The sequence below is a fragment of the Glycine soja genome, chromosome 16, assembly GCF_004193775.1.
Source record: "Glycine soja cultivar W05 chromosome 16, ASM419377v2, whole genome shotgun sequence".
In the NCBI taxonomy this organism is placed as follows: domain Eukaryota; kingdom Viridiplantae; phylum Streptophyta; class Magnoliopsida; order Fabales; family Fabaceae; genus Glycine; species Glycine soja.
In genome coordinates, this window is record NC_041017.1 from 36,021,690 (window position 1) to 36,044,417 (window position 22,728).

The 22,728-nt window shown below is 33.8% G+C and overlaps 2 protein-coding genes and 1 pseudogene across 2 annotated transcripts in view; 2 read left to right on the plus strand and 1 right to left on the minus strand.

Moving 5' to 3' along the window:
• Positions 1-564: 564 nt before the first annotated feature.
• The window catches only part of LOC114390768 (protein YLS3-like), a 66,942-nt gene continuing 44,778 nt past the window's right edge, over positions 565-22,728 (minus strand). Inside the window, exons 2-3 of the mRNA XM_028351645.1 lie at positions 9,259-9,360; positions 565-836 (exon numbers count right to left, since the gene is read on the minus strand). Coding sequence (XP_028207446.1) covers positions 697-836; positions 9,259-9,360 — 242 coding nt within the window. The 3' untranslated portion in view covers positions 565-696. The remainder of the gene's footprint in view (positions 837-9,258; positions 9,361-22,728) is intronic.
• Positions 12,432-14,706, plus strand: LOC114390767 (annotated as a pseudogene).
• LOC114390765 (receptor-like protein EIX1) lies at positions 18,986-22,073 on the plus strand. Its single transcript, XM_028351643.1, has 2 exons — positions 18,986-19,007; positions 19,064-22,073. The coding sequence occupies exon 2, from the start codon at positions 19,128-19,130 to the stop codon at positions 21,990-21,992; it is 2,865 nt and encodes a 954-aa protein (XP_028207444.1). The 5' UTR covers positions 18,986-19,007; positions 19,064-19,127; the 3' UTR covers positions 21,993-22,073.

Genomic DNA, 22,728 nt, shown 5'->3' on the forward strand with positions numbered 1-22,728 from the left:
TTTGTATGCAACATTACAGAGAAAGGAAAGCTCAATTCAACAAGTTGAATCATGGGAGAAAAGTTATTGGGATAATCAAACCATAACATCTTAATGAATATTTGCTTTTCCATATTCAACTTAACTCATTCATTCTTAGACTATCTTGGAAGGATACAAGTAGAATCTAGATTATCTTGTACTTGGCTAAAGAAACCATATCATGCTTGACGAATTGTCAGTTTTAGACTTTACGAGGAAAAAAAAATTAGTTTGTTACTTTTGTAAATATGGATACCAAAATGTAAAATTTGATATCAATTAAGTTAACTAATGAATCAAATTTGTAAAATTTGAAAATATGGAAACGAACCGAGCAATTGAAAAGTGGGATACCAAAATCATCCTCAAGTGTACTTAAAAAAAAATAATAAGATTTTAATTTCTATTACAACAAGTCGTTATTTCTTATTAGAGATAAAAGAATTTTAGGACTGAGCAATAAGATTTGTGTAACAAGCATTTAGTTGTATGAGATTAAAGGCAAAATGCTCACAAAAGTAAATCTCCGATAAGGTTTTGCAATAATATCTATTGTGAGTCTGTCAGAGATTTAATACACTCGAGTGTAAATATTTTTACACTATCAACTAATCAATGGTTTACGTTTCAACGTGATATGAGAATGGTAATATATAGGTAGTATTTGAGTTAAGCTCATGAAAGCCAAATTAGAAGCCCTGCAACTGCAACCAAACTTTCTAAGAATCTCTTCCCGATATAAGACGCACTATTCTTCTTAGCTGTGGCCGTTTCATCTGTCCCCTGGTTTCTACCATTCTGGGAACTTCCTTCAGCTGAATGCACAAAAGAACACATTAAAAGTAAATGCAAAATTTAGTACTACATGTAATATCCCAATTTTTTTCGTAAATAAATTTAAAAAGCTTTTTAGTAAAAAATAAATAAATAAATAAATATAGAGCAAATAATAGGCTGAGTACCCTAGGTATAAATAGTTATGTTAAGTTAGCTGCCTCTTTTTGGCCTCATTTTTGTTTTTCCCCTCCTCCTCTCAAAATCCTTTCTTTTTTCCGCAGCCCACCAAACCAGTCTCAGAAAAACGACGATCTCGAACCCGTTCACCGTTGGATCGTCGTGAAATTTGAGTATCATGTTCGCAACACAATTACGAGAATTCTCACCGTTGGGAAATTTGATATCATGTCGGAACTGAGAGAAACACCCTTCTCATTGTAGCTTTTTATTTTCCCGCAGAAACCCAAAACTGTCTCGGTAAAACTACGATCCCGGTTTCGTTAACCGTTGGATTTTCATGAAATTTGGATATGTTGCTCGAAATTCAATTTCGCACACTCTAACCGTTGGGATTTGCGAGATAATATTCGTGGTGGGAGAAAAAGGAATCGCATGGAGACAGTACAAGCGGAGGCTTCAATCTCTTCTCCGTCTCTCTGACGTTCGAGAATTCTATCGGAGCAGTCGGAGGAAAAACTTGAGGAATCTCAAGGAACCGCTATAGATGCCGCTATCGTTGTCGGAAGACACGTGAGTCCGCTCAGAGGTAAGGGATGAGTTATTCACAATTGGGAAATAGTGAGAACATGTGTAGGGATCCTTAGAGATATCAATTGGAATGGGTTTTTGGGTGTTTTTGCAATTTCATTTTATCCTTATAATTATTACAGTGAATTATATATGTTTGACAGACTAATTGTTGTGAAATTGATATGCTATTATGTTGAGCATGAACCCTATAAATTGAGTACTTTTTCTAATTAATATGAATTGATGAAATAAAATAAGGAGAAATTTAGAGAAAGATATTGATTTTGTATTTTCTCTTTTTCTTGTGCATTGAAAGCTTACTTTGAAATTTGTGATTCAATATGATGTATGCCAGTTTATAGATATAGAGGTAGCTATTTATATTAATAATTTATGTAAATAATATTGTAGAGTGTTGTAGTATGATTCCAAAAATTATTAAGTGTTGGAGTTTGAGAATATTATGGTTAAATTTCAGGAACATGTGTATGTTGTACCTTATGAATATCATTGACAATGTTATGAGATGGTTGATGTGATGTTATGAGATGTTAAAGTGTGGACATGATATTCGATTGTGAATAAGTGGATGTGTTAACACTTGATGTTACATTAATTATATCGTGAGCTATGAATTATACAATAACCCGACCAATGTTTATGCGCAGTGTTAAAGAGAAAGTGTAGGTTCCTAGTTAGGAACCAGTGTTAAATTGTAGCGTAATTGTGTTAAACATGTTTGAAACATGAGTGTGAGGTCGTGGTATTGTATAATTCATGAGCAGTGCTTATAAATGAAATATGTGATGAATTGTGGAATGATATGTTGCCTTGAGATTATAATATTGTTATTGAGATTGAGTAAAAGTGTAAAGTAGAACAGGTGTTGAATTGTGAGATATGTGAAAACATGTGATGGTGGATTGTGACATTATGAGATGTGAAATTGTGAATGATTTTTGGTTGTGAATAAGTGTGTGATTAACTCTTGATGTGACATTATTTGTGTTGTAAGCTGTGAATTGTACAATAACCCGACCAGTGTTATCTTGAGAAAAGTGTAAATGCGCAGTGTTAAAGAGAAAGTGTAGGTTTCCTATTTAGGAACCAGTGTTAAAGAGAAAGCGTAGGTTCCTATTTAGGAACCAGTGTTAAATTGTAGCGCAATATGTTGTACGTGCTTAAGACACGAGTGTGAGGTCGTGGGTATTGTATAATTCACTAGCAGTGTCTGTGTGTTAAAATGATTTTAGGGGTTGGACCTGAATCAGGAGGGAGAGGCCCTGACGGACTCTTCGGAGTGTAGGCCTTGGGGGTCACCGGGTTTGAGTGCTCCTTTAAGCCTATGCTGATCCCATATGGTTGGAGCATTCTCGCAAAACATCGTGACCCTGACTGGTCTCCTTATGATCTTACTTAGTGAGAGTGACCTGGCAAACCCATTATGTGGTGTGTCTTGTTATGTACTCCTAAGCGCCCCAGGGTGGTTTTTCACTGACATGGTACCACATTGCATATAGGCTTGAGTCTTAGCATAACTGTCTCATGCGCTTGCTAATTATTTATTATGAAATTGATGTGTTATTATATCTTGATCAGAGAATGTGATTTTTGTGTAATGTGATTGATGATTGAAAAGTGTGATTGATGGATGAAAAGTGAACTTTGAATGACAAAGTGGTGGAATTACGTGAATTACGTGTAAGTAAATTTTATTTAGTTTATATGATATGTATATCTAGTTGTCTTGTTTCTCTATTAGTTAGGAATGTGATAACTCACTCCCCGTGTGTTGTTTGTGTTTGGATCCTGTGATGATCTTGAACTTTGTGTTCGGGGGAGCAGACGACTAGGTGAACTGCTTTAAGGAACATTATGCTGAAGGACGTCGAGACACAACGCTCTGATAGAATGTGACAGTGGGACATAAGTTTTTATATTAGTGGCATGATGTTAGTCTATTTTATTTTATTTCACTGATTTAATAAAATATCTCTGTAAATTTTGATGGCCTTATTTTGAGCCAAATATGTTTTAATAAGTTTTAATTGATAATAGTGAAGTGAATGTGAACCTTTTACCCGTGTGAATTTGGTTACCAATATTTTTATATATTTTGTTTATTTATATATATGTCGGGGTAGAGGGTGTCACATTTAGTGGTATCAGAGCAGGTCGAACCTTTCGGCCAGTGTGTTATGTGCTTATCATATTCTGGTGTGCACTCTATGTGGTTACTTATAAATGCTTTTGTTAAAGATGCTTGAATTATTATTCGTATTTTCTCCTACATGATTAAATGAGCCTTAATAATAATGCTTGTATGTGCCTTGCATCCTTAATGTTTGCTATACCATAAATCCACTGTTGAGTCATGAGTTATGAGACTGGCCATCTCTATAATTTGCGAAGTGCGGTTGGACTTTATGGCAAGCCATTGGGTGATTCAAGTAGTCTTGATATTGATGGATAATGCCTTAATGAGCCCTTATCTTCCTACATGTATGTTGTTAATAAACTTATTTCTATCTTGATGTGTTGATTAGTGTTGTGAAAACCTTTTGAACCATGTATATGTCTTGGATGAGTGTGTCTTTCTTGATGTGTAAACACATGACTACTTAACTCCCTTTATTTTGTGCGTAGTCGTGAATGTAGTAGTTGAAGTTTATGATTCCTTAATACATCCTTATTAACTATTTAATTCTTACTTCTTATATGTAAGTTGTATACTTATTATAAGAACCTTATAATTCTATGTATACTTGTAGTATGATGTTTTACCTTAATTGCATAAAGAGTATGGTTGTTTGAGATTCTTGTTCTTAGCGATGGTGATACTCTATAGTTCAATGACTCATAAAAAAAAAAATATTTCATAAAGAATACTCTTTTGACCGTACCTTCTGATTCTAGTGCAAACTATTCTTTGTGTTGTGTGCTTAAGTCAAGTAATTCAATTACGCTTCCAAGCTTGAGTATAATTCATTCTTTGTGTTGTGAGCCTACATCAAACATTTGGATTATTGATGTTTCTGTCACAATCAAGCAATTGTTAACGTCCTCATATGGGTGTACATTGTGGTCATGTTTTCGTTTCTAGAATTCATTGAAATATTGTTGTTGATTCTGAATAAGTGATCATTTTTTTATTTCAAAATTATTGTCTCCTAATCAATCGAGTGTTCATCTTATTATTGGTTGCTCATCTTCCAATCATATCTTGTTAAACTGCTTGATGTATTGTGATGTTGTTATTTTTGTTACGAATAGAGAAAGACTCCACTCTTGTTAATCACATTAAGGCGTTCGAGAGGAAATCCTTGAGTAGGCATGATCCTTGTATTTACAGATGAAAGTAAACTTAATAAGTCAAGTACTTGTGCTCCCTGAGGATATGCTTAGTTACCACCTAAGTGTGAAATTGAGAATCTTATGAGTGTGGTACCCATAGAATATTGTAATCCTAGTTCCTAAGAGATGACTGGTAAAGAGTTGTTTAAGAATATATAGTAGTTGGAAAAGTTGTGAAGAATAGTTAAGATGTTTAATGTGAAACCTTAAGAAAAGAGTAAGGTAGTTAGTGAAGCATAGAAGGATTCAAGAGTGAGTGTTCTTGCGTAAGGTAGGTGACCTAAAAGATTATTGATGATAGTTGTATGATTAGCAAGATAAATATTAGTTCTTTTTACCTTAATATGGAAAAATTTTGTGGATGCTTTAAGAAATACCTTAGTACCTATTGTGACCTCTATGTGTACCTGGTCATGTCATAATATGATTGGTGTCCATGTGTGTTCGTAGAATGCGTGATAGGATCTCCCACCCTGAGTTAGCTCTTGTTGTGGTTTTGATGATTAATGTTTAGTATGTTTCCAGTTAAGTTGAATTATGATGCGTATTATAAGGTTGTTATAGACCCTTGGGCATCATGTTTCGAGCTAAGAGTTTTGTTATGCATTTTAGTTAGATGAAGATGACCCTTAGAGTATGCTACGTCTAGGTGGAAGATAACTACAAATCCTTCTTGGGCAGAAGTTGTTTTGAGATGAGAGGAAACCTAAGATTAAGATGAAATGCTCTTAATTAGTAGTCAAACCAAAAGGTTATTATAGGACTCATTGGATTAACCTTAATGTTTGCTAAAGATGACTCAAGTAAGTTTAAGCTTTCTGGTGAAATTTATATAGGGAGTAAAACTTAAGTTTGAACAATTTTATAGAAGTGAGAAGTGATTTGTTTTGCTCATTCAGTTAGTATCACGAGGACATCTTAGAGTTGGACCGTTACGATTTCTTGAAGCAAGACTTATGAGTCAAGTATACGAAAGTAAGAAAGATCATGTTGAAGGAAGAGGCTTAGACTCAAGGGTAGGAAAATCATGTATTCTCGATAGTCATTGTGAACTAGGATTGATAGAGTGTGAGAGTCTCGAAACTCATTATCTTTTTGAACCGTCAGATGTTCGAAAAAGAGTCGACCATGTGATCAGTCACGTCTCCTTGTGTTTGTTTGTTCTTTTCAATTTGTCATTAGTGTCTCCTATGATATTATTCTACTCCAAATAGTATGTCATTCACATTCTATTATAGTTGAGATGTCACTCTCGTGAGAAGACTTACTTATGTAATACTATCATTGAGTAAACGAGGATCACCGGATTTAATAGTTAAGTGCAGAGGAGTCTTGTGATCGGAGTAACAGAAAAAGAGTTTCAACTAGACACACATCTTGATATTGAGAATCATATCCGTGATATCTTTTTCTCGATCTTTCGGCAAGTTTCGGGGACGAAACTTCTTTTAAGAGGGGTAAAATTGTAACATCCCAATTTTTTTCGTAAATAAATTTAAAAAGCTTTTTAGTAAAAAATAAATAAATAAATAAATATAGAGCAAATAATAGGCTGAGTACCCTAGGTATAAATAGTTATGTTAAGTTAGCTGCCTCTTTTTGGCCTCATTTTTGTTTTTCCCCTCCTCCTCTCAAAATCCTTTCTTTTTTCCGCAGCCCACCAAACCAGTCTCAGAAAAACGACGATCTCGAACCCGTTCACCGTTGGATCGTCGTGAAATTTGAGTATCATGTTCGCAACACAATTACGAGAATTCTCACCGTTGGGAAATTTGATATCATGTCGGAACTGAGAGAAACACCCTTCTCATTGTAGCTTTTTATTTTCCCGCAGAAACCCAAAACTGTCTCGGTAAAACTACGATCCCGGTTTCGTTAACCGTTGGATTTTCATGAAATTTGGATATGTTGCTCGAAATTCAATTTCGCACACTCTAACCGTTGGGATTTGCGAGATAATATTCGTGGTGGGAGAAAAAGGAATCGCATGGAGACAGTACAAGCGGAGGCTTCAATCTCTTCTCCGTCTCTCTGACGTTCGAGAATTCTATCGGAGCAGTCGGAGGAAAAACTTGAGGAATCTCAAGGAACCGCTATAGATGCCGCTATCGTTGTCGGAAGACACGTGAGTCCGCTCAGAGGTAAGGGATGAGTTATTCACAATTGGGAAATAGTGAGAACATGTGTAGGGATCCTTAGAGATATCAATTGGAATGAGTTTTTGGGTGTTTTTGCAATTTCATTTTATCCTTATAATTATTACAGTGAATTATATATGTTTGACAGACTAATTGTTGTGAAATTGATATGCTATTATGTTGAGCATGAACCCTATAAATTGAGTACTTTTTCTAATTAATATGAATTGATGAAATAAAATAAGGAGAAATTTAGAGAAAGATATTGATTTTGTATTTTCTCTTTTTCTTGTGCATTGAAAGCTTACTTTGAAATTTGTGATTCAATATGATGTATGCCAGTTTATAGATATAGAGGTAGCTATTTATATTAATAATTTATGTAAATAATATTGTAGAGTGTTGTAGTATGATTCCAAAAATTATTAAGTGTTGGAGTTTGAGAATATTATGGTTAAATTTCAGGAACATGTGTATGTTGTACCTTATGAATATCATTGACAATGTTATGAGATGGTTGATGTGATGTTATGAGATGTTAAAGTGTGGACATGATATTCGATTGTGAATAAGTGGATGTGTTAACACTTGATGTTACATTAATTATATCGTGAGCTATGAATTATACAATAACCCGACCAATGTTTATGCGCAGTGTTAAAGAGAAAGTGTAGGTTCCTAGTTAGGAACCAGTGTTAAATTGTAGCGTAATTGTGTTAAACATGTTTGAAACATGAGTGTGAGGTCGTGGTATTGTATAATTCATGAGCAGTGCTTATAAATGAAATATGTGATGAATTGTGGAATGATATGTTGCCTTGAGATTATAATATTGTTATTGAGATTGAGTAAAAGTGTAAAGTAGAACAGGTGTTGAATTGTGAGATATGTGAAAACATGTGATGGTGGATTGTGACATTATGAGATGTGAAATTGTGAATGATTTTTGGTTGTGAATAAGTGTGTGATTAACTCTTGATGTGACATTATTTGTGTTGTAAGCTGTGAATTGTACAATAACCCGACCAGTGTTATCTTGAGAAAAGTGTAAATGCGCAGTGTTAAAGAGAAAGTGTAGGTTTCCTATTTAGGAACCAGTGTTAAAGAGAAAGCGTAGGTTCCTATTTAGGAACCAGTGTTAAATTGTAGCGCAATATGTTGTACGTGCTTAAGACACGAGTGTGAGGTCGTGGGTATTGTATAATTCACTAGCAGTGTCTGTGTGTTAAAATGATTTTAGGGGTTGGACCTGAATCAGGAGGGAGAGGCCCTGACGGACTCTTCGGAGTGTAGGCCTTGGGGGTCACCGGGTTTGAGTGCTCCTTTAAGCCTATGCTGATCCCATATGGTTGGAGCATTCTCGCAAAACATCGTGACCCTGACTGGTCTCCTTATGATCTTACTTAGTGAGAGTGACCTGGCAAACCCATTATGTGGTGTGTCTTGTTATGTACTCCTAAGCGCCCCAGGGTGGTTTTTCACTGACATGGTACCACATTGCATATAGGCTTGAGTCTTAGCATAACTGTCTCATGCGCTTGCTAATTATTTATTATGAAATTGATGTGTTATTATATCTTGATCAGAGAATGTGATTTTTGTGTAATGTGATTGATGATTGAAAAGTGTGATTGATGGATGAAAAGTGAACTTTGAATGACAAAGTGGTGGAATTACGTGAATTACGTGTAAGTAAATTTTATTTAGTTTATATGATATGTATATCTAGTTGTCTTGTTTCTCTATTAGTTAGGAATGTGATAACTCACTCCCCGTGTGTTGTTTGTGTTTGGATCCTGTGATGATCTTGAACTTTGTGTTCGGGGGAGCAGACGACTAGGTGAACTGCTTTAAGGAACATTATGCTGAAGGACGTCGAGACACAACGCTCTGATAGAATGTGACAGTGGGACATAAGTTTTTATATTAGTGGCATGATGTTAGTCTATTTTATTTTATTTCACTGATTTAATAAAATATCTCTGTAAATTTTGATGGCCTTATTTTGAGCCAAATATGTTTTAATAAGTTTTAATTGATAATAGTGAAGTGAATGTGAACCTTTTACCCGTGTGAATTTGGTTACCAATATTTTTATATATTTTGTTTATTTATATATATGTCGGGGTAGAGGGTGTCACACTACACCATTGAAACTCAAATGTCAATGTCAAAAATAAATTCTAAAAATGAAATATTTTGTTGAAAGGATCACTACCAGAAGTAGTGGGCGAAGGACTGATAGAACCACCATTGGATTTCTGACCAATTTGATTAAAAGCTTGAGCTTCAGGTGATTTAGGATCCAAGTGCAGAAGTGCTGTTCAAATCGTTTCAAACAAGAATTTCTTGAGAAAAAATCAAACCTCAAATATTTTTAACTTCCACAGTTGAAAACTCAGAGATAACAGATACACAAACAAAGTAAAATTGGGAGATTTAGATGCCCTTTTTTTCCCCTTTAAAATGTGTTATTGTCTAGTTATGAATGAGAAAAGTATAAAAGTTTGAAGTACATGACTTGTTGACCATTCATTACATAGTAAATGGAATGTAACACTCTTTTGTTCTTTATGGAAAATGAAGGCTTGATAATGATAAAACTTAGAATCCAAGTGCAGAAGTGCTGTTCAAATCGTTTCAAACAAGAATTTCTTGAGAAAAAATCAAACCTCAAATATTTTTAACTTCCACAGTTGAAAACTCAGAGATAACAGATACACAAACAAAGTAAAATTGGGAGATTTAGATGCCCTTTTTTTCCCCTTTAAAATGTGTTATTGTCTAGTTATGAATGAGAAAAGTATAAAAGTTTGAAGTACATGACTTGTTGACCATTCATTACATAGTAAATGGAATGTAACACTCTTTTGTTCTTTATGGAAAATGAAGGCTTGATAATGATAAAACTTAGACCACAAATATTCTGATTTTTTTAGAAATATACTAAAATTGGAAGATTTACGGCCTGAGTATTCTCAGTTAAGAAACTGTTTTATAAAATAATTTTAGACTACTTAGTAATCAATCTCTTATCCAAAATATATAAGTTTGGAGAATCCTATCCAAAATAAGTGTTCTAAAATCCAAAAAAACAAAAACAACGGGAAATTGTTTTCTCAGCTTCTTCTGTTTTAATCTTATTCAAGTTCCCTCTCAATTTCACATTCTGTGTCTCACATCATTCTCCGCCAAGCAGTCTGAAGAACTGATAGCAGAGGCTATCTGCTAAGAGCAAAACGAAGGAAATAAAGAGAAGATAAGCAAATTCAAATTCTGTTCTGTGCTTTTTCATTCCTTTTCTCTTGATATTTATAGGCTTACACTGCTTATTGTTTTCTAGCAGATAATAACAAACTCAGGATCATCCCTGTCTTTGAGAATAAGGCAGACACACTTCTTGTTGGTCTTCATGGCTTGTGTGAGACCACTGCAACAATCTACTGTGGGTGCTTTCGTGTCAGCACCCAAATATGGCAGACACGTTGCAACACCAGTCAGGGATTCTGCACACTAATAAATTCTGTGGTTTCATTGTGAACTCACTGAAGAAGACCAGTTTGTTGACTTAGTCTGGATCATTTCAATTTTGTTTCTGTTAAAAAAACACTAAATGAAATTAAATATGTTTTTAATAAATTTTTATTTTATATTCAATTTCTAATAAATTAATATTTTTATTTTTTATCTTTGATTTTTTATTTTAGTCTATGATAAATTAAAAAAAATTGTTTACTTTCTAGTAAATTTTATTTTAATATGTATTAATAATAAATGAAAAATATTTATAATGAAGCAAAAAAAATAATTTATTAGGGACTAAAAATAAGTGTTTAATATAAAAAATAAAATTATCATTTTATTAAAAATTTATCATAAATTAAAAATTTATTAAAAAAATATATATATATATATATATATATATATATATATATATATATATATATATAATCAGATATTTATTAAAAATAAAAAATATATTTAAGCCCCTTAAATAATTAAGCAGTACATGTGTGGGATAGTAGACTTCCTTCTTGTGAACAGGACCTGATCCTGAGTGTATTTTTCATATTTGTCGAAGCAAAAAAACCAAATAAAGTGAAACAATGTTTGACTTCCTATCTTCAAAGTTAAAAGTTAAGTCTCTGGAGAAGATGGCTTCGATAAAGACACAATAAAACTGCTTCTGGAGAAGAGGGAATTTCAAGACATTTGTTCTTCCCTAAAAGCAACTTAACTCTAATGAAAATGTTAACACTGAACAAGAGGCTATAGTCGAAAACCAACTAACATTCCAAAATTCCTCACTAACCATCCGTATTATATTTGACAGCCACACCCGTGATGAAAATTATAGTGCGGTCTCATTCCACTGTCTCAATAAATAAAAAAATATACAAAAAATCACAATAAGGATATGTTAATTAAGAATTTAATTTAAATACACTTAGAATTGCAATTAACTATATATATTCTCCTATAACTTTTTTTAGTAATTGTTTTACAAATCATTAGGTGATATCTAATTAATTAACAATTTAAATTTTTACACTGTCTATCTAAATTATACTCATGTATTAACATCATCAAAGTTATTTTCGTTTTAGTTTTGATAGTTTTTTTTCTAATTAAGTACTACTAGTAGTTGCCATTCTCATTATTTTATTATACGTACATTCTAATTAACTTGAGATACCATTGGAACGATCAACTTAGTTCAATGCTGTCATACCACTCCAACTTGATGAGACACAGTAAAGAAGGAGATTACATCATGGCAATTGGCAAATGCTAAGCTTTCAGAGGTCGGTGGCAGACTCAAGAATAATGGAATGTGTAGTGCCTTTGTCTCATACCTCCATTACACTTCAGTTGTACCTGAGCTTGCTTCCCTATTTTTATTAATTTTGTTCATGTTTATGTGTGAGTTGAATCTTTCCCGTGAGGACAAAAAGGTAAAAAAAATGTAAATATAGGAACCAAAATGAATGTCTTAAATTATAGGGACTAAAAAAAATTATCACAACTATAAGGACTAAAAGAGTAATTAAATCAAAATAAAATAAACTAGTGCAAAATAATGGTGGTGTGGTTAGACACTTTTAATCCTAAATGTCTCGTTGTTGACATATATACTTCTACATATGTGTGCATTTTGCAACCACCACCATTAGTGGAGTAAAATTTTAAATGCTAACCCTTCTACGGTATATATCCTACATAGGCATTGTTAGTAGTAAATACCAACCGTGAACCAGAAAATTGTGGATTCAACCTTTTTCGTCTTCCTTCTTCTTCTTGGCAGTGCTATTTGCAACTCATGTTCTTCTCTTGATATTGTCCACTGCAACAACTCTCCACTTAAGTGCAAGAGGGGCAGCAAGGCTCAATATGACTTGCAGTGAGAAGGAAAGGAATGCACTCCACAGCTTCAAGCATGGACTAGCAGACCCTTCAAACAGGCTTTCATCATGGTCTGACAAATCGGATTGCTGTACATGGCTAGGGGTTCCCTGCAACAACACTGGTAAAGTCATGGAAATCAATCTTGACACACCTGTGGGCTCTCCCTATAGGGAGTTGAGTGGAGAGATTAGTCCTTCTTTGCTTGGACTAAAATATTTGAATCATTTGGACTTGAGTTCAAATTATTTTGTTCTTACTCCAATACCAAGCTTCCTAGGCTCATTGGAGAGTCTGAGATACTTGGACCTTAGCTTAAGTGGGTTCATGGGATTAATCCCTCATCAACTAGGAAACCTCTCAAACCTGCAGCACCTTAATCTTGGATACAATTATGCTCTTCAGATAGATAACCTTAATTGGATATCAAGGCTATCTTCCTTGGAGTACCTTGATTTGAGTGGTTCAGACCTTCATAAACAAGGTAACTGGCTTCAAGTACTGAGTGCACTTCCATCTCTTTCAGAACTACACTTGGAGAGCTGTCAAATTGATAACTTAGGACCACCAAAAGGAAAAACCAACTTCACACATCTCCAAGTCCTTGATCTTTCAAATAACAATCTCAATCAGCAAATCCCTTCATGGCTATTTAATCTCAGCAAAACTCTTGTCCAACTTGATTTACAGAGTAACCTTTTACAGGGTGAAATTCCACAAATAATATCAAGCCTTCAGAACATAAAAAATCTAGACCTGCAGAACAATCAACTCAGTGGGCCACTTCCAGATTCATTAGGCCAGCTTAAGCATCTTGAAGTTCTAGATCTCAGTAATAATACCTTTACTTGTCCAATTCCCTCACCATTTGCAAACTTGTCATCCTTGAGAACTTTAAACCTTGCTCACAACCGACTGAATGGAACCATTCCTAAGAGTTTTGAGTTCCTCAAAAACCTGCAGGTATTAAATCTTGGAGCTAATTCTTTGACTGGTGATGTGCCTGTAACTCTTGGAACTCTCTCAAATTTAGTGACGTTAGACCTTTCATCTAATTTGTTAGAAGGATCTATAAAAGAGTCAAATTTTGTAAAACTTTATACATTAAAGGAACTACGTTTGTCTTGGACAAACTTGTTCCTCAGTGTCAACTCTGGATGGGCTCCTCCTTTTCAGCTTGAATATGTTTTACTGAGCTCCTTTGGAATAGGTCCTAAGCTTCCAGAATGGCTAAAAAGGAAAAGTTCTGTGAAGGTTTTGACAATGTCTAAGGCAGGTATTGCAGACTTGGTTCCAAGTTGGTTTTGGAATTGGACTTTGCAAATTGAATTCCTGGATCTGTCAAACAATCTGTTAAGGGGAGACCTATCTAACATCTTTCTAAATTCCAGCGTCATAAATTTGAGTTCTAATTTGTTCAAGGGTAGATTGCCAAGTGTGTCTGCAAATGTTGAAGTGCTGAATGTTGCCAATAACTCAATTTCCGGAACAATTTCTCCCTTTTTATGTGGAAAGGAAAATGCTACTAATAAGTTAAGTGTGCTTGATTTTTCAAATAATGTCTTGTCTGGTGATCTTGGTCACTGTTGGGTGCATTGGCAAGCTTTGGTGCATGTGAACTTGGGCAGTAACAATTTGTCTGGTGAAATTCCAAACTCCATGGGGTATCTGTCTCAACTTGAGTCTTTGCTGTTAGACGACAACCGCTTCTCAGGATATATTCCTTCAACACTGCAAAATTTCTCTACAATGAAATTCATAGACATGGGAAATAACCAACTTTCTGACACAATACCAGATTGGATGTGGGAAATGCAATATCTAATGGTTCTTCGTCTAAGATCCAACAATTTCAATGGCAGCATTACTCAAAAGATGTGTCAACTTTCTTCCCTTCTAGTGCTGGATCTTGGCAATAACAGCCTGTCAGGATCCATTCCAAATTGTTTGGATGACATGAAAACAATGGCTGGTGAAGATGACTTCTTTGCAAACCCTTCAAGTTATTCATATGGCTCTGACTTCAGTTATAACCACTACAAGGAAACTCTTGTCTTAGTTCCCAAAAAAGATGAGTTAGAGTACAGAGACAATCTGATATTGGTGAGAATGATTGATCTTTCAAGTAATAAGCTGTCTGGAGCAATTCCATCTGAAATTTCCAAGCTATCTGCTTTGCGGTTTTTGAACTTGTCTAGAAATCATCTGTCTGGAGAGATACCAAATGACATGGGAAAAATGAAATTGTTAGAATCCCTTGATCTCTCACAAAACAACATTTCAGGTCAAATCCCTCAAAGCTTATCTGATTTGTCCTTCCTCAGTTTCCTGAATCTATCATACCACAACTTATCAGGCAGAATTCCCACGAGCACCCAACTTCAGAGCTTTGAAGAACTTAGCTACACTGGAAATCCTGAGCTTTGTGGTCCTCCTGTAACAAAAAATTGCACAAACAAGGAATGGTTGAGGGAGAGTGCTTCTGTTGGACACGGTGATGGTAATTTCTTTGGAACATCAGAGTTTTATATCGGTATGGGAGTTGGATTTGCAGCAGGATTTTGGGGTTTTTGCAGTGTTGTTTTCTTCAACAGAACTTGGAGGCATGCTTATTTTCATTATCTTGACCACTTGAGAGACCTGATTTATGTGATGATAGTTTTGAAGGTAAGAAGGTTACTTGGGAAATTATGAGTTTACCTGTTAACTGTTAAGAAGTGAGACATTACAACGTGTTAGTCTAGCCATTAAAAATGTGAAAAGGTTTACCATACTATGTACCTGTTCATCTGTGGTGTTCTGTCTGTTTTGCTTTCATTGGTATTAAATGTTCTTAATGTTAAGAGAACTAGACGAGCTTGAGACTTGAGTATCAAATTCTGTTTTGTATTTATGACGCATTATTGTCTTCTACTATCTGTGCACTAACAATGATTAGCATTAAAATAACTGAAATGACACACTCGGTGATTGGATTTAAGAAGACTGTTTTACACAACATGTAACTAAGAATTTGCCTGAATGAATTTAATTAGTGTAGAAAGTTGGAGCTTGCATAGGATTCTGCAGTTTCTAAGCTCTTCCACATCTTCCCTCTCGCTTTTCCTTACTCTGATACATTCCACATTCCCATTTCCTGAGTATTGATGCACTTATTCTATAATACTCATTAACAAGTTCATTTGACAAATCATGATTGATTAAATTTTAAAAATCATGAAATATTATTTTTTTATTCATATTAGTTCCTATCGTTTTATACAAGGGTCACTAGTTGTATTGAATTCCCGCATACAAAATAAAGTTTCAAGCTATCAGATATAGGGTTTCCATCACACCTGTATCACCAGTGTGTGTATTAGAGAGAGAGGAGCTGGTATCTTTATAAAAGAAATAGGGAAATACCCAAAAAGATGGTTTTCCATCTGTTCATTTTCTTCCACTGGCCGATGTCTAGTTCTTCATCCACCCTATCTATTTTCACATCGGTTTCTCTCACTGTTTCAGTTCCGAGATCATAAATGTAGGGGGAAAAAATAGAAAAAAAGAATAGCATATACACTATATTAGTTCTAAATTAGATTCTTTTCCTATAATTGATGTATTCATCATTTATAATTTTTTCCTTCCTTACTTAATTCTAAACATTTGTTGTCAATGATAAAGAACTTGATATGAAGGTAATGTAGTGACCTATGGTTCAAGTTGAAGAAGTGGGGGGACATTGTCATGAAATTGATGGAGTGGCCTATGGGATATGGATCAAGGTGAAGAAGTCAGAGACCTTAATATGGCTGGACTTTGTGGAGTGTCCTAAGGTTCAAGATGAAAAATTGGAGGACATTGACATGGACTTGATGGAGTAGTCTATGGTTCAAGTTGGAAAAGTGGGGACCTTGATATGAATTTGGTGGAGTGGCCAGCGGTTTCTCTAGTAGACAATTTTGTTTTCATTTCTTTTATTTTTGAATAATTAAAATTTGATAGTTTAAAATTAATTATGGGTTCAAACCGCATGTAATAGAATATTTGAATTTTATAAGGCAAGACTTTTTGTTGTTTACTTAACGAAAGGTTTGATTTGAATAATAGTTAAAATTTGAAGACTAATTAAGCCAAATTTAATTATCTTTGATGTAAACTACTTAAAGTTTTAAAAAAATCATTAATATTTTCTTATAATAAAAATTTCATTGATTTAAGCAATTCTATACAGTAAACTACAATAAAAAAAATGTTTCTTGTTTTAGTATTTAGCACAAGAATAAATTATATTTGTTTGTAGATTTTTTAAGTTATCGTATGGATTTTTTTTTTTAGAATATTATATTAAACATGAGTATTCTCATGATTATTTAAATTTGGCACTTGCAATTATTTAAAAAGTAAAATGGAAATTAAAATTATGTTTCTCCTCTTATTTAAGTTGATAACTTGTAAAAAACATAAAATATGATACTGATTTTTTTTTTTGAGAAAAAAAGTTAATATTCTTTTTACTTCTTTTATATAACTAATTAATTTTTATATGATAAATAAAATAATATTCAAGTTCGAATACAATTAAAAATACATGACACAATAACTTTTCCAATTGATGATAATTAAATTTAGTATTTTTTTCCTATATAAGAGAATATTATTTTGTGAACTGAAAAATTGATTAAAATTAAATAATTATATTGGAACGAAATATATTTTTTTATAGATTTTTTAATAGAAATAGTCTTTAAAGTACACCCTTTTCTATAATTGATGTATTCATCAATTAATTGAGTTAGATATTTCAATAAATTGTATATTTATTTTTCTCTTCTATCACTATTCTTAAACTATCACCATAAATGAAATTTAGACAAAAACTTTAATATATGAAGACTTGTGGTCTAACAATAAATAGCTAGGACCATAATTTTATAATTTAAAAAACATGCCACACTTCTTTGTAGATCTTCTAATTTACTTTTTAAGTTAAATATGATCTACAATACATGGAGAAATTTGGAACAAGACTTATAAAAGGAAAAACTATGATCTCAATAATTATGATAGACCAAGCTAAACAAGCAATTTAAACTTCTTTGTATCTCACTAATTAATTTTTAATAAAAAAGAAAATAATATTATGATTAAAAAAACAATTAGAAATAGACAACACAACAATCATTAATGACAATGAAGATTAATTAGTCTTTTTCACATATAAGAAGAATAATATTTTGTGAGTTGAAAAATTGATCAAAATTAAATAGCTAGCTTGGAACGAAATAATTTTTTTTATAGATTTTTTTTAACCAAAATTGTCTTTAAAGTAAACTCTTTTCTTATAATTGATTTATTCATCAATTATATTTTTTTTCCTTGCTTGACTTAACTCGCAACATTTGTTTGATATGAAGGTAATGCAGTGACCTATGGTTCAAGTTGAAGAAGTCAGACCTTAACATCATGGCTTGAAATAGAAGACTTGATTTAATATTAATCATGGGTTGGGATTTGTAGAAGACTTGATTTTTTCTTAAAAAAATATTGGACTTTTGTACGTAACAAAAGTTTAAAGAAAGGATTGATTAAATAAAAGTTAAAATTTGAATTTTAATGACACCAAATTTTCATTTAAGCAGTATTATAGGGTAAATTAAAATATAGGGTAAATTAAAATAAAATGATTCTTACTTATTTTTGTAAAAAAAAAAAAAAAAAAACTGTACCAAAAAGAATGTTTCTTATGTTAGTATTCAGCACAAGAATAAATCATATTTCTTTGTTATTAATTTTGATTTTTTTATGAATTTAGTGTATATAGGAATTTTAAAAAGGGAGATTGATACAGTAAATACAAAAATTTTCGTATTCTAAGAATTAATTCGAGAAAATTGGATAATTAAGTCGATAATTTAGTATTAGGCACAATAATAAAAAAAGGTAAAAAAAACAATGAAAGTGAAGAAAAAAACAGGCAGGGCAGCAGTATAAATAATAGAAGTTTGATGATTAATATGCAGAAGCCACAATTAGACTTGTTTCAGCTCTAAAAAAAAAAACACTTGCATGATCATGAATTCCTCCTCCATTTATATTCTTGTCTTTCTCCACCTTTGGTTATGTAGCTTACCTTGCAGAGAGAGTGTGTGCATCCCAAGTGAGCGTGAGACACTTTTGAAGTTTAAGAATAATCTGAATGATCCTTCAAATAGGCTTTGGTCTTGGAATCATAATAATACCAACTGTTGCCACTGGTATGGAGTCCTCTGCCACAACCTTACTTCCCATCTTCTTCAGCTTCACCTCAACACTTCACCTTCTGCTTTCTATCTTTACTACTATGATGATGGATTCCACCGTACATTCGATGAGGAAGCTTATAGGAGATGGAGCTTTGGTAGAGAGATAAGTCCTTGTTTGGCTGATTTAAAGCATTTGAATTACTTGGACTTGAGCGGCAATAGATTTCTTGGAGCAGGTATGTCAATTCCTTCTTTCCTTGGGACAATGACTTCCTTGACTCACCTCAACCTCTCTCTTACTGGATTCCGTGGGAAGATTCCTCCTCAGATTGGGAATCTCTCAAATTTGGTGTATCTTGACCTGAGTTCTGTTTTTGCCAACGGAACAGTACCCTCTCAGATCGGGAATCTCTCTAAGCTTCGATATCTTGACTTGAGCGCCAATTATTTTGAAGGTATGGCAATTCCTTCTTTCCTTTGTGCAATGACCTCCTTGACTCACCTCGACCTCTCTTCTGGATTCATGGGGAAGATTCCATCTCAGATTGGGAATCTCTCCAATTTGGTCTATCTTGGCCTTGGAGGTAGATATGATCTGTTAGCTGAAAATGTAGAATGGGTATCAAGTATGTGGAAGCTTGAATATCTTCATTTGAGTTATGCAAACCTATCCAAAGCATTTCATTGGCTACACACTCTCCAATCTCTTCCTTCTTTGACCCACCTATATTTGTCAGGATGCTTACTCCCTCACTACAATGAACCATCCTTGCTCAACTTCTCATCTCTGCAAACTCTCCATCTTTCCGTTACTAGTTATTCCCCTGCCATTTCTTTTGTCCCCAAGTGGATATTCAAATTGAAGAAACTTGTTTCTCTTCAATTACTGGATAATGGCATCCAAGGTCCGATTCCTGGTGGTATCCGAAACCTCACACTTCTTCAAAATCTTGACTTGTATGAAAATTCATTCTCATCTTCTATACCTGATTGCTTATACGGTCTTCATCGTCTCAAGTCTTTGGACCTAAGTTCCAGCAACTTGCATGGGACTATTTCTGATGCCTTGGGAAATTTGACTTCTCTTGTTGAACTTGATTTATCAGGTAATCAACTTGAAGGAAACATTCCAACTTCTTTGGGTAATTTGACTTCTCTTGTTGAACTTGATTTATCAGGTAATCAACTTGAAGGAAACATTCCAACTTCTTTGGGTAATTTGACTTCTCTTGTTGAACTTGATTTATCAGGTAATCAACTTGAAGGAAACATTCCAACTTCTTTGGGTAATTTGACTTCTCTTGTTGAACTTCATTTGTCATATAGTCAACTTGAAGGAAACATTCCAACTTCTTTGGGTAATCTCTGCAACTTAAGGGTGATAGATTTATCATATCTCAAACTCAACCAACAGGTTAATGAACTTTTAGAAATTCTTGCTCCTTGTATTTCCCATGGACTCACAACACTTGCAGTTCAGAGTTCACGACTTTCAGGCAATCTGACAGATCATATTGGGGCATTTAAAAATATTGACACGTTACTTTTTTCCAACAACTCAATTGGTGGTGCTCTTCCTAGATCATTTGGAAAACTTTCATCATTAAGATATCTCGATCTCTCTATGAATAAATTCAGTGGAAATCCATTTGAAAGTCTTCGATCACTCTCTAAATTGTTATCTCTTCATATTGACGGCAATCTTTTTCACGGAGTTGTCAAGGAAGATGATCTTGCAAATCTTACAAGCTTGACGGAGTTTGTCGCATCGGGGAACAATTTCACTTTAAAAGTGGGTCCCAATTGGATTCCTAATTTTCAACTTACCTATTTGGAAGTGACATCATGGCAGTTAGGTCCCAGCTTTCCATTGTGGATTCAGTCACAAAACCAACTTCATTATGTTGGACTATCTAACACGGGGATTTTCGATTCTATTCCCACACAGATGTGGGAAGCACTTTCTCAGGTTTTGTATTTAAACCTCTCTCGTAATCATATCCATGGTGAGATTGGGACTACATTAAAGAATCCAATATCTGTCCCAACTATTGATCTAAGCTCAAATCACTTGTTTGGTAAATTACCCTATCTTTCAAGTGATGTGTCTCAGTTAGATCTTTCAAGCAATTCATTCTCTGAATCCATGAATGACTTTTTATGTAACGATCAGGACGAGCCAATGCAATTAGAATTTCTGAATCTTGCATCAAATAATTTGTCAGGAGAGATACCTGATTGCTGGATGAATTGGACATCTCTTGTGGATGTAAATTTACAAAGCAACCATTTTGTTGGGAACTTACCCCAATCCATGGGTTCCTTGGACCTGCAGTCTTTACAAATTCGTAACAACACACTCTCAGGAATATTTCCAACCAGTTTGAAGAAGAATAACCAATTGATATCCTTGGACCTTGGGGAAAATAATCTTTCAGGAACTATTCCAACATGGGTTGGAGAAAACCTCTTAAATGTGAAAATCCTTCGCCTTCGATCAAACAATTTTGCCGGCCACATTCCAAATGAAATATGCCAGATGAGTCATCTTCAGGTTTTAGACCTTGCACGAAACAATCTGTCTGGCAATATACCGAGCTGTTTCAGTAACTTGAGTGCCATGACACTAATGAACCAAAGTACAGATCCTCGTATCTATTCTGTAGCTCCTTGGAGTCCAGATTACTCTTCCGGAGTTAGTATAGTTAGTGTGCTACTATGGCTGAAAGGAAGAGGAGATGAGTACAGAAACTTTCTGGGTTTGGTAACAAGCATTGATCTGTCAAGTAACAAGTTATTAGGGGAAATACCAAGAGAAATCACATATCTAAATGGATTGAATTTTTTAAACTTGTCCCACAACCAATTGATTGGTCATATTCCACAAGATATAGGTAATATGAGATCATTACAGTCCATTGATTTTTCGAGGAATCAACTTTCTGGTGAAATCCCTCCAAGCATTGCAAATTTGAGCTTTCTGAGCATGCTAGACTTGTCTTATAATCAATTGAAGGGAAATATTCCAACAGGAACTCAATTGCAAACCTTTTATGCCTCCAGCTTCATCGGCAACAATCTATGTGGTCCACCACTGCCCATAAACTGCAGCTCCAATGGGAAAACCCATAGTTATGAAGGAAGTGATGGGCATGGAGTGAATTGGTTTTTTGTCAGTATGACAATTGGATTTATTGTGGGATTCTGGATAGTGATTGCTCCTTTGCTGATTTGTAGATCATGGCGGTATGCCTATTTTCATTTCCTTGATCATGTGTGGTTCAAACTTCAATCTTTTCGCTCAGGTAGTATCACTGTTTAGTGTTGCTTAGAATACTCCGAAGTTTTATCATTGTATTGGCAGGTTGATCAATTTGTAGTCATTGCTATCTTCTTTTTTTTTTTCAAATTTGAGAGCCTTATTTAAATTCTGTTTTTGGATGTAAAGAGGGAGAGTAGCTGAACGTAAAGAGGGGAACGATAGGAGGTGTGGGGAAATGGAACTAAGGATAACCAAGTAATTTCAAATGCTTTGGTAGTCTCAATAGCATTTTTGGTAGTGACAATAGTAGCCCATATATATATAAATGATTATATGTGTGATACAACAAAATCCAGGATAGATAAAACAACCCATACCAACTATACAAATTACAAGTTAATTATTATTTTTACATATTTTGATGCACAATAAATAGCACCAACACAACAATTTGTTGTTATATTTACTAATTTATTTTTTAATATTAACTATTTTAATACAATTAATACTGTTATTTGAACAACATAGACATTATCTTCATTTTTTTTTCCTTCACCGTCTTCACCCATCTCCCTTTGTCACTAAAAAATGTAACAATTACAGTAAAAGTTAATTTCTTATGAAACATGCTTCATTTAGCTTATTTTAAAAATTAATGTGATAACATTTTTAATAGATGAAAATAAAGAAGAGTAATTATTTTAAAAAGAATTATATAAACATACACTTATTAGTATTGGATATGATGACTTTACACTCCATATAAAACAAATTCAATAAACGACACCTGAATCTT

What these genes read in the sequence shown, in the direction of transcription:
- LOC114390765 (XM_028351643.1), top strand. Translation starts at nt 19,128, where the DNA reads ATGGCAATTCCTTCTTTCCTTTGTGCAATGACCTCCTTGACTCACCTC.